The sequence below is a fragment of the Mus caroli genome, chromosome 11 (assembly GCF_900094665.2).
Source record: "Mus caroli chromosome 11, CAROLI_EIJ_v1.1, whole genome shotgun sequence".
NCBI classification, from domain to species: Eukaryota; Metazoa; Chordata; class Mammalia; order Rodentia; family Muridae; genus Mus; species Mus caroli.
In genome coordinates this window covers 47,645,384-47,660,252 of record NC_034580.1, presented here as the reverse complement: position 1 = coordinate 47,660,252, position 14,869 = coordinate 47,645,384, and the positions used below count along the sequence as shown (strand labels likewise).

The 14,869-nt window shown below is 47.1% G+C and overlaps 1 protein-coding gene across 2 annotated transcripts in view; it reads right to left on the bottom strand.

Annotated features, from left to right (window-relative positions):
• Positions 1–14,354, bottom strand: part of Fstl4 (follistatin like 4) — a 466,097-nt gene extending 451,743 nt beyond the window's left edge. Inside the window, exons 1-2 of one of the 2 annotated variants that reach the window (XM_029483851.1) lie at positions 14,280–14,354; positions 4,663–4,798 (exon numbers count right to left, since the gene is read on the bottom strand). In XM_029483851.1, the coding sequence (XP_029339711.1) occupies positions 4,663–4,788 (126 nt within the window). In that variant the 5' untranslated portion in view covers positions 4,789–4,798; positions 14,280–14,354. Of the gene's footprint in view, positions 1–4,662; positions 4,799–13,811; positions 14,038–14,279 lie in introns of those variants that run through there. The other variant, XM_021176957.2, reaches the window with a different exon arrangement.
• Between the last annotated feature and the right edge of the window lie 515 nt (positions 14,355–14,869).

The following is a 14,869-nucleotide window of genomic DNA, read 5'->3' as shown; positions in this document are numbered from 1 at the left end:
TTCTTTGAGGCATGAAACCCAAGTCAAAAAATGAAATTCATTTATTTCTTATATATATAGCTTGTAGAAATTTTTAAAGATTTATTTTCTTTTCAATTATGTATATGTGTGTATGTTTGGGTATACATGTATGTGTGTGTGTTTGTGTATGCATGTATGTGTGCGTGCATGCATGTACATGTGTGTGTGTCTGTTTGTATGTGTCTCTGTGTGTGTATGTGTGTATATGTCTGTGTGTGTGTGTGCATATGCACATGAGAGCAATACCTAAGGATGCTAGAGACATCTGATCCCCTGGAAGCTAAAGTTAAGCAGTGGTTGTGAGCCAACCCATATGTGTGCTGGGAATAGATTTTGGGTCCTCTGAAAGTACAAGCCACTGAGCTATTTCCCCAGGCCCTGCAGCAATTTTGTATGATTCTGTCAGCCTGCCTGCCTTTTTGATTGCAACCTGTCACATGAAGTCAGGTGTGGTGTTTTCTATGTATGGAGTCCTATTGGCCCTTAACCCGACCTAACCTTATGTTGGATTTCAGATTTGGGATCAAGGGTGATCAGCTTACTTTGGCCATGGTATAAGGTGGGGAAAGAGGGCAATGTTACAATATCCTGAGATTCCAATGAATTCTACCTCAGAATCGTTTCTTTAAATCCAGAATGGCATTAGCATTCCAGGCCACATCCTGCTCCTCAGCTGGTAGAAAGAGGCACACCCTACAGCTGCGTTTCTAACCCACATCTGTAGAACAGAAAACTCTTGGAAGCTGTTTTAACTGCAGTCTTTGTACAATCAACAATAATTTGCTAAAATTCACACTGGATGTAATTGCTTCCAGAATATGTTTGTGCATGTGTGTGAACGTGTACACACACTCATCCATTGGTCATTTAATCTTCATTTACTTTTAGGGCAACGACATAATTGTTCTAATAACTTTAAAGACAAGTCAAACCTTCTTAGTGCTTCCCAACTATCTCAGAAAATCTTGATCTGATCGTTTTTTAGAAGCACGACTGTCTGGGGGAGAACACACAGAAAACCATTTAACATTTAGTTTATGAAAAAGTGTTTTTGCTGAAGCTAGTGAGGTAAGTGCTTGCTGTCAAAGCATGGGGATCTATCTGACTTTGGATGCCAGTACCCATACTGGGCAGGTCGGATTAAACAAGTACCACACACACCAGCTACATATCTCATAAGCATCTGTAAAACAGTAAATGTATGTGCAGCCCCAGTGCTGGGGAGGTATAGACGAAAGCCCTAACCTATTATTGGGATTTTCTGACCAGCCAAGCTAGATGTGAGATCCAGGCCAATGAAAGACTGTATCTCAAAAAATAAGGTAGAGAGTGATGAAGACATGCAACACTGACCAGTAGTATACACACACACACACACACACACACACACACACGAATGTATACACAAAAACTCTATTGGTTTGGATCCTTCCCAGAAATAAGACTCTCTGAGGAGGATCCCAGAAGACTTCAGTACACCTTGAGTTGAGTTGTGAAGGCCCAGAAGCCATGATCCTCAAGGACAACTTTGATATCAGTCAGTGAGATGTAACCTCAGGAGAACCTTAAGTTGCTCCTAGGTAGCAGGGGGTGCTGTTTACCAGCCCACAGCACACAGACCGGGATGCAGGTGGGAAGGCCACACACCCGGTTCTGTTCTAGTGTAAAGTTTAGAAGAACCAAGATGATCTCAGGACGGAGCCTGGATTTTACATCGAATTTTGATTGACTTTAAAAAAAAAAAAAAAAGGCTGCGCCTACATTAGGCTCATAAAATTAATAAGACACTGAGAGGAAGAGAGAGATAAACAAAACCAGCTTCATCTATATGCAAAACAGAAGCATGTAAGTAAGAAAAAGATAAGAGAGGCCATAAGGGGACTGGAGAGATGGTTAACAGTGCTCACTACTCTTTCAGAGGACCTGGATTCAGTTCCCAGCACCCATAGCAGGTGACAGACAACCACATGTCACTCCAGCTCTATGCACGCTCTCTCTCTCTCTCTCTCTCTCTCTCTCTCTCTCTCTCTCTCTCTCTCTCTCTCCCTCTCTCCCTCTCTTTCTCATCTCTCTCATCTCTCTCCTCTCCCTTCCCCTTCCCCCCTTCACACACACACACACACACAGGCAAATAAATACAACCAGCCAATCAATCTTTGTTTTAAAGACTTGTTCAGAAAACAAGCCCATATATGATTAACAGTGGTCTAAGAAGGTTCTAGAAAAGGCGTCAGAACCAGGACTTAGGTTAGGGCAGTAGTTCTCAATCTTCCTAATGCTGTGTGACCCTTTAATACAGTTTCTCATGTGATCCCCCCCCAACCATAAAACTGTTTTGGTGGCTACTTCATAACTGTAATTTTGCTACTGTTATGAATTGTAATGTAAGGCTACTCCTGTGAAGGGGTCCGGACCCACAGGTTGAGAATGGCTGGGTTAGAGAAGGGGCAGGAGGGTACATATATTAAGAAAAGATGGCCTGGGCTAGGGAGGAGGCTCGGTAGGCAAGAACACTTGCTATATAAGCCTGAGAATACCTGGGGCTTGCTAGCCATCTATCCCAGTCGAATAAAACAGCTGAAGCTATCTCCGGGTTCAGTGAGAGGCCCAGCCTCACAGGAATAAGGCAGAAAGCAATAGAAGAGGATGCCCTATGTCCTGCTCTGGCCTCAACGTGCTAGATGATCAGGCATGTTCCATACACATACCAGATATGTGATATACACATACCAGGGAGGCATTCCGAGCATAACCAGCGTCAGCAAGCACCCCCACTACAGCAAATGCTCTGCTCCCAGAAGCTGAACATTGGCCGAAGCCACCCTCAGTTTCCACCGACTCGGCCCACACAACATGACCCTCTCATTAATCATAGCTAGGAGCAGGCTCAGTGAGTTCGGGAGCAGCAGAAAATAGAGCTACAGCTGAGAGGTCTGACCAATGGCCAGCTGCACCTGCCTCCAGGAGACTGTTGTCATCCCCTCCTTCCTGAAGCAGCCAGTGACATTCTTGGACATGGGAGAAACAGCTGGAACTAGGGGTAGGGGTGGGGGTTAAATAACCCCAAACAAAGAGAAGCCTTCCCTCCTCCAGCATGCAGCTCCTGCCTCCGCTGTTACACAAAGCCAGGAAGCCCTGGTGTTAAGTGGTCATGTAAGGAGGCTCTGGGTGATATTAACTTGCCTTCCATTCACCGCCAGCTAAATCCTACTTTAATTGGCTTGCCTCTTAATTGAAATAAGTGATTCGCCAAAGAGGTCCAAGGAGCCCCCCACCTTCAGGAGAGTAAGCTCCCCATAAGGCCTGCCTGTTTGCTTTGCTATTCAATATTCAAGGATGGATCTGTAGGACTTAAGTGATGGTTCCCCTTGGGATAGGAGTATAAAAACGAAGCCCTTCCCACATGGGAAATGCAGCTCTCACCAGCCCAGCCGCAGCCACCATTAGACTCTTCCAAAGCAACGTTAAGGTATGTCCTTCATAGATTTAGACAGGAGCGATAGTGTTTCTATTTAATCATCGACTTGAGACAAAATCACACAGCCCCAACTTCAGCAGCAGAAGTGCTGTGCATTAAATCACTTCCGAAAGTCCCTGAAGAGTAAGGCTCGGAGGTTTGGGATCGCAGGACAATTAGGTAACAATGAAAGAGACCCATTTGATCAAACAAAGCGTTAATCCTAACTCGTGCTGTGTGTTCCTTTATCCACTCTCTGGGAATGTTGACTTTTTTGGGGTAATTTTGATTTCTCCTTCCCCAGGAACAGACACACAGGTACAGAGAAAGGATCCCCGGCATGTATCAGTGGAAGACAATGGAAGTGTGGCTGCCTGGGAAGGCCCTGATAAGGGCTCAGCTCCTTGAAGCAGAGAGAAAGGTCCCAGGTGGCTTTAGTGAAGGGGTGCTTACTTTCAAAGTTCAGCACCTATGCAAGGCATCTTTGCAAGATATCCTACATTCCATATGTACCCCAAACTCATGAAGACACCCCAAATTCACTGAGCCTGCTCCCTAGAGCAGGGCTAGGGTGTAGAATACTTAAGACTAGAGATCACTAAGCAATTAGCAGCCCATCCAGGCCCTCAGGGGAGGTTTCTGAGAGTGAGTTTTCTAAGCTCTTTAGAAGGGTTTATATACACCTAGCATGCCATTAATCATTCTTATCTGTTCATTAAAGCTGTCTCCCTCCAGACCTCGGCTGGCCAATTCTTTCTCAGCTTGGTTCTTTTTTATCTATCTACCCAAAGAGTGGCCTGTTTCTTTTTTAAGACACATTTTGTCATTAAAATACTTCATCAGTTTCGCACGGGTGTGCGCCACCAATTAGTCTGAATTTGTAAAGTTTTTTTTATTAAATACACAGAGAGGACAGTCCTGGAAGGGTCTCTGTGGGTGGCTAAATGTGTCATGAAGAAACACAGTATGGGGGGTGCTTTCATTGATGAGAGATTTCTGAGCCATAGCCCACCTGTGACAATGCCTCTTGTCGCCTCCTGTCCCCTACCAGAAAAAGGAGTGCAATTTGAACTTGCACAGTGGCCTAGTTGATCTAAAAGTGGGAGAGAGATTAGACACTCGGACACTGTAACACAGAAAAGCAGTCTATATGAAGTGCCATGTCCTTAGTGCCGGGACCATACCTCTGCCTGCGACTCTCCCGGAACCATATTCGGGCTTCTGCTGGCTCCTTGGTCCATCCATCCCAGCACGGCCGGCAGGGAGACGCCGAGTAGGGCAAGATGTGGCCAGAAGCCTCCTGGTTTCATTTTGTCCAGTCTGTTGAGAAAACAATAAAAGCTCATCGGGGAAAGCAGTGGGAGGAAGCCATAGCAAATGATGTGCAAATAGAATCAGGTCAACCTAAGGGGCTGGGCAGATGGGTTTTTGGGACCTGAGTTTGAGCCCCAGACCCATATTAAAAGCTGGGAGTGGCAGTCTGTATCACTAATCCCAGCACAGGGATGGTGGAGACAGGGAAATCCCAGAGACTCACTGGCCAGTCAGCACTGCCTAATTGGTCAGCCTTGGGCCTCTCAAAAAAAAATCAATATGGCTGGCTGGTGAGGAACCACACCCAATGTTGAATTCTGACTCCCATATGCACATGCAACCACGCACATGTACACCCATGCATTCACATGAAGAATCAGATTAATCTAAATATAAATATAACATATAGTACAAACCCTTTTGTTTTACTTGGGAGAAATGATAGCATTACGTCTAGGCCCATTTTACTGTCTCTAAAACGGGGGCTGTATTGCAGGCCTCACAGGAACATGCTGAGAACTGAAAGAGCTGGTACCAAGCACACAGTCGAACTCTGAAAATGTAAGCAACTAGACAGTGTCCCACTTAAAATGCCACCAACCACATCTATAAGGACAAGCAGAGTGAGTCAGCTGAGTGACATCTGTTGGGCACATCTATGCCCCAATTTCCTAAGAAAGGACTGGGGCTAAGCATATGAAGCTTAGGAAATGCTGCAGAGCACCTGGAGAGGTGACCAAGCCAGTGATGACACCCTGGAGAGGTGACCAAGCCAGTGATGACACCCTGGGGAGGTGACCAAGCCAATGATGACACCCTGGAGAGGTGACCAAGCCAGTGATAACACGTGTTGCTAAACTTGACTGCCTAAGTTTGATCCCCCCAAAGTTGACTTCTGCAAGTTGTCTCACAATGGCATACATACCCCCCACATACATACACTAAATAAATAAACACGTTTAAAGAAATGTTAACGAGGAATAACAGTAAGTATGTAGCAACGTCTCTCTGTCTTTACAAAATGGTGAACTTCACAACAGCATCATAAGGTCTGGTATTTCAGTGTTTGCAGCAGGATATAAGCACCAGCCAGGGAAGTCCCAATAACCTGGAAGTTGTTTCCTGAGACTCACTTGGTCCTCAAGTCCTAGACTAAAACAAAGGGACGGTTCAAGTTGACCGGAGACTGAGGGACACTGAGGCTCGGGTGTGAGCAGTGCTCAGGAAACCTCATGTGCTGATATAGGGAGGACAGACTGCACAGAGTAGCTGAACTTTTTAATATTTTTTAAATGTGTGTGTGTGGTGGGGGTTGTGGGGAGGTATGCTGATGTGTGTTGTGGTGGGAGTATATGCTAGTGTATGTATTGGGGGTCAGGGGACAACTTGCAGGAGTCAGTTCTGTACCTCTATCGTGTGGATCCCAGGGATCAATCTCAGGTCACCAGGCTTGGTGGCAGGTGCCTTTACCTGCAGAGCCATCTCACTGGCTTGCCTGTTCACTTTTTAAGTGTACGTTCACTCTGAGTGTACGTCAATAATCAATTTGATGGTATTTACTTACAGGTTCTCCATGCCACATCTTGGCCCAGCCCACAGAAATGGAAACACATAGGCCTCTTTAGAGGCTAGCATCCCAGATGACCTGGCCTAGAGACTAAATTACAACTGGCATTGATTCACACCTTGTAGATCCTGCCCTATACTCAAGTAATGGCCTTAGATGACTCTTCTCAGGACCTCAGCCTTTCTAATGTGGATCACATCCTCAAAGGTAGTGTTTCCTCTTGGAGGGAGGGGTTGTTAAAAATTGGACAACGGTAGAATGCCATAAACAGTAAAATATAGAACCAGTAATTAATTAAAGATCAAATGCACAGTGAATCTGGGTCTCTGGCAATGCTTACCATGTAATGACCACCCCATGGCAGCCTTGGCTCTGAGCACACAAGACTTTGCCTTACACTATACAACACACTGCCACCCAATAGTGCCTGCCACACCTTGGCACACAAAGTTTTCTGCCCTTATGGAAACATAATGGTTTGATTACAGAAGACAAAGTCTCTTAATATTTTCCTACCGTCATTCCTCAGCTTGTAAGTATCAAATGAGTATATATGTATTTGGATGGTATTGTGTAAGAATGTTTGATTTTTAAAATTGCTATTTGAGTTGCTGGCTGGAATTTCATAAAACTTGTTAAAAGAATTTTGGCTCGGGAGCAGGACCAAATTTCCAACTGTTTCAAAATGGTCCTGAGCACCCTTCTGCCATTTTGTATTATGTATTTCTGTGGTATGGTGTTCAATACTGACAATTACAAAATCAAAATATTAATCGGCTCCGAGAAACGCCAAAGATGCTCTTCCTCCTGCGGTATCAAACATATGCCAGAGCCTAATCCCTCATGCGCATCCATCTCACCAGTATGCAAATTTACTTTCATCTTTAACAAATAGTAAAAGTGCATGCATACTAAAGAATTGTTTTAAAATACATTTCCTGGGGGCTGGAGACATGGCTGTGTGGTTAAAAGCTTGTACTGCTTTTGCAGGGGATCTGTGTTTGATGCTCCTGGCAGCTTAACCACCTGTAACGCAGGCAGGCTCCAGGGGGATCTGGTGTCTCAGGTCTGGGGTGGAGTGGGAGGCACCTGCTCTCTAGCATACAAACACTTAAAAATAATACTTAAATCTTACAGAGTAAGTAAACGTCCTTAAGATTTATTATCAGATATCTGATCTGGATATCTAATTTATGTAAGAGGTGAAAAGGGGTCTGGAATACAGTTTAAGAATCTCTGACCTAGACAAGGGCTGTCACTCAGTCATTAGTGGCCATGGCCACCAAACAAAGCCACTTGTGCTGTATACCATGTTTCTCTGCCTGCGTCCCCATGTGTGAGACAGATGCCCACTGGGAAGAAAAGGCAGAGTCAAGTGTGGGACACCACACACTGGCTTATGAAAGGACACGGTCGCCAGGGATAGCTATCTTGTAGAGAAGGTCTCCGGAGACCCCCATTTCTCTGATTCTTTCTTCAGCCATTCTTTTGGTTTTGGCATCCATTGGCAAAGCTGAGCTGAGGGAAGCAGCCCAGGTGGCCAGTGACTATCATCACAAGGTCACCATCTCTGTACCTGATGTGCATTTTCCATAGTGTGGCTTCAGCTGCTACTTGTGTGAGGCCTGTGATAGGAACCAGCGGCAGGCTGCCTGACTGTGACGGGCAGAGCTCAGAGGGACGGGAAGGTGGAAGGAGAACCCCCTCAGGCAGGGCTGGAAAAGAATATTTCCCCGCAATGCAACCGCTCTGTTTTGTTTTTAAAAAATAAATAGGGCAGCTTCATATTCCCCATGAATTATCCTCTTTTGAACCTGGAGCTGTGTTCCAGAGACTGCAGATGGCAGCTATTGGACTTTTGCATATTTTAAAAGCTAACTTTAGTAATTTGAGCTAGAATGAGAAAGACTATGCTTTCTATTCTTTTTTAAATTTGCTGATAACTTAGTCCACTAATAAATAATGTTTTTGAGGTAAGCGCCTCCATTTAAAGGTCTGCTTACTTCCTTTGTCATGCCTCCTTGCCCAAACCCACTAAAAATACAGAGATAATCAAAATCCATCCTACTTAATGTACATCTGTCAACTCCCAGAATTATGAAATATGCAAGCCACGAAATCTAACGCTTTACTTTCAATTTGCCTAGTAATCTAAGACCAATTATGTCTGGTGTTTTATTATTAATGGATAGTATCAAAATAAAATCCATTCATTTCAATTATTGCCTTGGCAAGCACCATGTAGCTTCATTTAAGAAGCAGACCCAGAGGGTGAGCATTAAGCCGGCTGGATTCTGAGAGGTGTTTCAGGACATTCCGACCCCAGTACCAGCCTTGGCAGCTAGAGCTGGTACGGGTCTTTATCCAGTTCGCACTGAGATTCCCTATTAAGACCTTATTTGGAGCTAGGGAGACACGTGAGCCAGACCAACTGCTTAAATAAGCCTACGCAGCTTCTTTATAGAACGCAGCTCAGTTTGGCCACCACGAGCTGATTTCATTTACACCGTGGATATGTCTTGGATGTCATTTTATTCACAGAGTGATTGACAATTCATTACATCTAGAGCAGCAACAGCCTAAAAATTTTTCAACTTGAGTTTTATGACAATTCAGTCAATAAAAAGAAGAATTAATATTGGGTCTAAATCAATCTTGATGATCTGTCTAATAAGCAAATAGAGACTCTCTATTTGGTTAACACTTACATAGCAATTACTATGTGTCAGGTACTATTCAGTCTGCTCTACAGACATGCCTCATCTCCATGCAGAAAGCAGTGACTATTCTCCCTCCCCATCTGATGACAAGAGGAGGCAGGGTCACAGGGAGGGTAAGTACCCTGCCAGAGCTACATGGCATGTAAATGAGCAGGTGGGTGGTTCTGCTATGACCTGTCCATCATACCTCCCCACCCTTGCCAGTTTGTAATCTTGGTAGGCAGTGATTTTTCACATGACCCAGTCAATCTACACAAGGCAAGCTAGGAGGAAGGCCCTGAACCCGGAGTCCCTTCTTGCCCCTGAAAGATACCCAGAACCAGCCTCCTTTGCTTGTCAAGGCTCTGACCATGCAAGGATTCAGAGCCAAGTTATTACCCTTATGTACCTGCTCCCAAAGTGGGTGCAACTTGGCACACTCTCCAAGAGAAATGACACAGGTTGCTAGGAGGTAAGGGTGCTCCTCTGACTCCAGGGAGCACAAGTCACTTTGAGGAAGCCAATCTGCTGCTGAATTCATTGAGGTTCCAATTTAAATCATCTTGCTGGCCTTTAGTAAGAATCCCTCCATCACTGGGGTGGGGATGAGCTCTTCATAAGGTTGCAGATTCTGACCATCAACTTGGGCCTCATTCAGAGATTACACTTCACTCATTGTATGTTTCATTCATCCATGGCCAGATGGTTACATCGCCACCAGGATAGAGTCCCTCTGGCCTCCTCTAAGGAGCTGAGACAGTCTCAGCTTCCAAACAACTCAGTCACTTGGCAGGATAAAATATCTTAGTTTGAAGAGAGGCACTTCACCTTTTTCTCTGGTCCCCACCTGGTCCTCCACACTCTCTCACAACCAGGAGAGCTAGGTGCTGCCATCCTGTCTCCTGTAGATTTAGTGAGTCATTGAAGGTTTAGAACTAAGCCACTGCACAGACCTATCCTCTAACCTAGCATCTCACTTCCTGAACACTTCTCTGCTTTCTTACCCTCCTCAGATTTGCATCCTCTTCCAAATCCTGTGTGTGCTTGTCAGTGGTGTAGCCTCTCTGTGCAAACCTCGGGATTTGCGCTATAAAACAGACTTGTGTCTGTGCTCTCTTTCCGTGCTTAAAATTATAGTCATGGCAAGTTAGCGTGATGCAACATTCCAAATGCCAAGCTGCTTTTTGAAGAAAGTTGAAAAGCCATGACTAAAAATGTAAGTTATTAGGGGAAGACTAAACCTAATATGAATTCATTTAAAAAAAAAAAAAGAAGAAGAAAAAAGGTCTGCCCCAACCCAGAAACCACAAACCAACATGTAAGCTGTGCAGGATCAGTGGCCAGAGTCTTACATGGTTATGTGCTTAAGGCAAGTCTTGTCTTGTCTATTCCTGTAACCAAACCTTTCAGGATGAGTGGGAATGCTAGCCACTGGGGACACTGTTCATCAGCTCTCTTTCTCTCTTGACCTCTTTTCCAGAACATGAGAACATTACCAGGCCAGTCACTATGGATTAGTCACACACAAATGGCTTAGAAATGACAGAGATGACTTGGTAGAGCCTTTAAGAGAGCAAACCCTGGAGGCACCTGCATTTCTAGACATCTGCTTGGTACTTGAATCGAACTATAGTTTACACCATGCCCTGGTGACAATCAATTGGGAGTTATCAAATGGGAAGCCCCAGAGCCCTGCCATCCTCTTCTGTGTATCTGCCTGATGTTGGGGGAATGGGGACTGCACAAACTCAACCTGAAACCAGTGGCTACATCATAATTTCTGCTGAAAGGTTTAGACTCTAGTTTTGATTTGTGTGTGTTTTAGGAAAAAGGAAAAGCACGTCAAATTTCCCCAAATAGCCCCGAAAATTCCAACCTGGAGAAGATAAGCATCTACCAAGCTAACTGTAATTAAGTGGAATCGCATTTTCTATGTTTTTATTACATGTATTTATTTGGGGGTGTGTGTGTGTTTAAAAGTGAGAGAACAGCTAGCAGAAGTCTGTTCTCTTCTTCCATGTGTGGATCTTGGGGTTCAAACTCAAACCTGAGAGCATGTGAGCTATCTCATTGCCCACTGAGCTATCTCGTCTGCTGTAAGTTGAATTTTCTATTGATTATGAACTCTTTATTTTCCAACAATTGTTGCATTGAAGATCTAAATAATTCCATGTGCAATGTGTAAATTGATGGCATTCATCTTGGAACTGAAGTTTTACACATTCACCTATGGCTTCTATCACCCTTATCTGTCCAACCTTCAGATAACTCCTAAATATGTCCTTTAAACCATGGTTTTCCCATTATATTTGATGTTCCATGTCTTAGTGTTATTCAGTAAGAGGCAAACCACTTTAAGAGAGATGCTCTCTTGAAATACCTAATTTCATCTTGTTTGGAAAAAACAGTAACTACACATAAGCAAGAAGGTGGGACTTGGAGAGAAAAGATACCTCCAGAAGTGGGTAGACACTTGGGACAGGTTTGTCAAATGGTAACCATTCAATACCAGTTCCTGAAACAGGCTATTAAGTCAAACAGAAGATCATCACATGAGAGCACAGTAAATAAACAGGTCCTCCAATTCCTTAACAGAAGGAAAATCACGGTGAGTGACCCAGTCTCCCCCTCCTTCTCTCACCTACTGGGCACAACCAGGGGAATCAAAGTCCTGACAATGCCCAGTTCAGCGAGCTGGTCTCTCTCTGGGAAAGGGGGTTGGGGTGGGGAAAGCCTTTCTGTGATTAACAAAACTTGGTAACCTCAAATTCTAAGAGGAAAAGTAAAGCCACTGGGACAACATAGTTAGGAATGCTAACACATGGACCCTTTCCCTGGATGACCTTTGGTTCAGGCTGAAGTCTTTCTGGGAAGAGTGAGGTATTGGGCCCCATGATAGGAGGAAGAAAGCCAGCATTCAGCTGATGGTGGCAGAATGACCTGGGCCTAAGGTCCCTTCTCACACAACTAAAACAGGGAGTCACTGGGTTCTGCCAGAGAGAGAAGTGCTGGGGTTATGATACCACACAAGTCCTAGTCACTCCCCCACTCGTTTGCTTTCCACACCAATGTCCACACCAGAGCCTATCCTCAAAGTCAGAGGGACCGGAACAGATACTGGCCAGTGTCAGGGATGAGAACAGACTGTTAAAATTCTCCCTTGCATCAACAGTGGCTGCTGGGCTTGAGGGCTTTCTGGAAAAGTCCTGACGTCTTCTTCAGCACCCCCCCCCCCCTTTTCCTCCTTAGAAAATGCCAAGGGGTGTTGTTCTCTGTACGGTTTTTTTTTTTTTTTTTTTTTTTTTTTTTTTTTTTTTGGCTAGCAAGTACTCCATTTCTATGTAAGGCATATAAAGGGGTGGGTGAATTTGGGTACCTCGTGGCAGGAGAGGGTACCTAGTACAATTCTTGGAGCACAGGCTTGCAACAGATTTACTAGGACAACAGACCAAAGCTACTGGCGCTGTTTTTCACTCATGGAAAGCTCGATAGAAGCGACACCTAGAGGGGACGGAGGGGAGACTACCAAAGCGCTATTCATCAGTGTCAAGAGCGGGTTATCTGGAGGGAAGTCCTCTAGGCAGGGCAAGGTGGACCAGCTCTGGGAGAAAATGCAGACCTGGTGGGGGCGGGGGGCAACTCCCAGAGAACTCTGAGCTGACCAAAGGACAGCATAGACGCTCGCCAAATTCTGGGCACCACGAGCCCTACCGACCGCTGCCAGTCAGTTTCTTCCCTTGCAAGTTTCAGGACAGGAAGTCCTCAGGTGGCAGGCATAGGGGAAGCCAAGTGGGACACGGCTTTGTCAGCTGCAGAGAGTGCTCAAAGCCTCGTGCTGCAGTGCTACCCAAACTCCAGGCGACATGCGCCCCAAGAGCAGCGCTCTGCCTGCGTTTCCCAGGTCTCCTCTGAAACTTAGAAATGGTCTCTTTTCCTTCGGTGGAGCAAAGAGGGGCCGAAGTCAGTCAGCACAGTTGCTTTTAGCACCTATCCCCCCACCTAAATATCCTCAGGACAAACTGCTCCCTAGAGACTGACTTCCCAATGGGTTACAGCAGCTGCTTACTGGCAACAACTGTGGCCTCGCAGGATGAAAGCCACAAGGTTCCCAGGGCAGGGTTCTGCCCGGATGCCCTCTTCTTGAGCTCCTTACACCGAGGGCCATGAGATAATGAGGGCCAAGAGAGGCGCAGATTATCTTTTGGCTGCGACAAGGGGACGCAAGTTTCCCCGCAAAGCGGAGGGGAAGAAGGTGCAAAGGATGCCCGCCCCGCACTCTAGATCCCAGCCAAGGGCACAGGTCTGAGCCAGGGTCTGTCGCTAAGGTTTGGCTGAGACCATCCGGGGGTTCAGAGCCCAAGAGCGGCGCCTGCAGGGTCTCGGTGCGGATCGCGAGCTTCGGGCTCAGCCAGAGCAGTTCTGCGTGGCGCCCCGCGCGCCTATAAGGATCACTCCGTTCCCCACCGCTGATCCCCGGGTGTCAAACCTCATGTGCCCCAGCTTTAGCCCCCAGTCCTAGCGCATCCAGGGTGGCCCTGCCGAGTCCCGGCCCTGTGGTCCCGTGCCCGTAGCCAGGCGCGCAAACTTGGCTCTCCAGGCGTGGGCAGTGAGAACCTGCGAACGCCCGCACCGGGCCCTGCAGCGAGCTGCGGAGCTGCGGGCGTCGGGACCCCGGCGGAGAGCAGCGGGACGAGCTGGCGGCGGTGACAGGACTCAGACACCCGCATCTTCTCCGGAGCTGCGACCCGCTTACCTACGGCGGCCGGGGCCGAGGGAAAGACCAGGTGGCCGGACTCGGGTGGAAGGGAGGGAGCGCCCCGTGGCGGCGACAGAGGCGGCGACCCGGACCCCGCGTCCTCCGCTGGGTCGTCTCCGACTGTCGGCTGGTCCCCCGGCGTGCTAAAGACAGTCCAAGCTCCAGCTCTCCGAGCCTCCGCCGCCCGCCGCTGTGCCACCGCTGCCGCGGCTGCCCTATTTCTGCCGCCGGGACCGGAGCCCGTGACGTCACCCTCCGGGCCCCGCCTGCCCAATCGCCGCCACCTGTGCTCGCCTCCCGCCCGCTTGCGGGTCAAACCCCGCGGCAGGTGTAGAGCAGCCCGGCGCGCAAGCAGAGCGCGAGGATTCCCTGTGCCCTGCACCACCTGGGCCGGGCAGCTCTCTTTCCCCTGGCTCCCAGGAAGCTCAGCAGGTGACAACCCCCTGCCTCTGTTTTCCCACTTACCCCTCCTCTCCTCTAAGCTCTTTTCCGGGCCAGCCTCCCCCAAGGTTGTGCTTTGCTCAAAGCGCAGGATTGCTCTTAATCAGCGGCCATTTCTCGTGAAGCCTTACGGGGTCGGTACATTGCACCAAAAGAGATGTCCCTGAAGCAATATGCTGGGAACACTCCTCCCTGCATTGAGAACCAACTACCTGTGAAAGAGCAAAGTTTTCTTTACTCCCAACTAGAGACGCTTACAAGATTCCCAGGTGACATTTGCCAAGCCTGACCAGGCTGAGCCGGGAACGTGTCTTGTTCCTAAAACAAGACACTTTCCTCTCCTGGGCCTAAGACCGCGGCTTCCTGGCTTTTCCATCTCTTCTCTTCTCTTCTCTTCTCTTCTCTTCTCTTCTCTTCTCTTCTCTTCTCTTCTCTTCTCTTCTCTTCTCTTCTCTTCTCTTCTCTTCTCTCTCTCTCCTCCACAGCTTTTCATATGTGCTCAGCTAAGTTGCAAACACCTCTGTCACTTTCGACCTAACCTCACAGTTGCCCAGGTCCTGCCTCCTACTGTGCTGGTGTGGATGTCCAGTGGCTTTCTGTCCTGCCCATGCCTT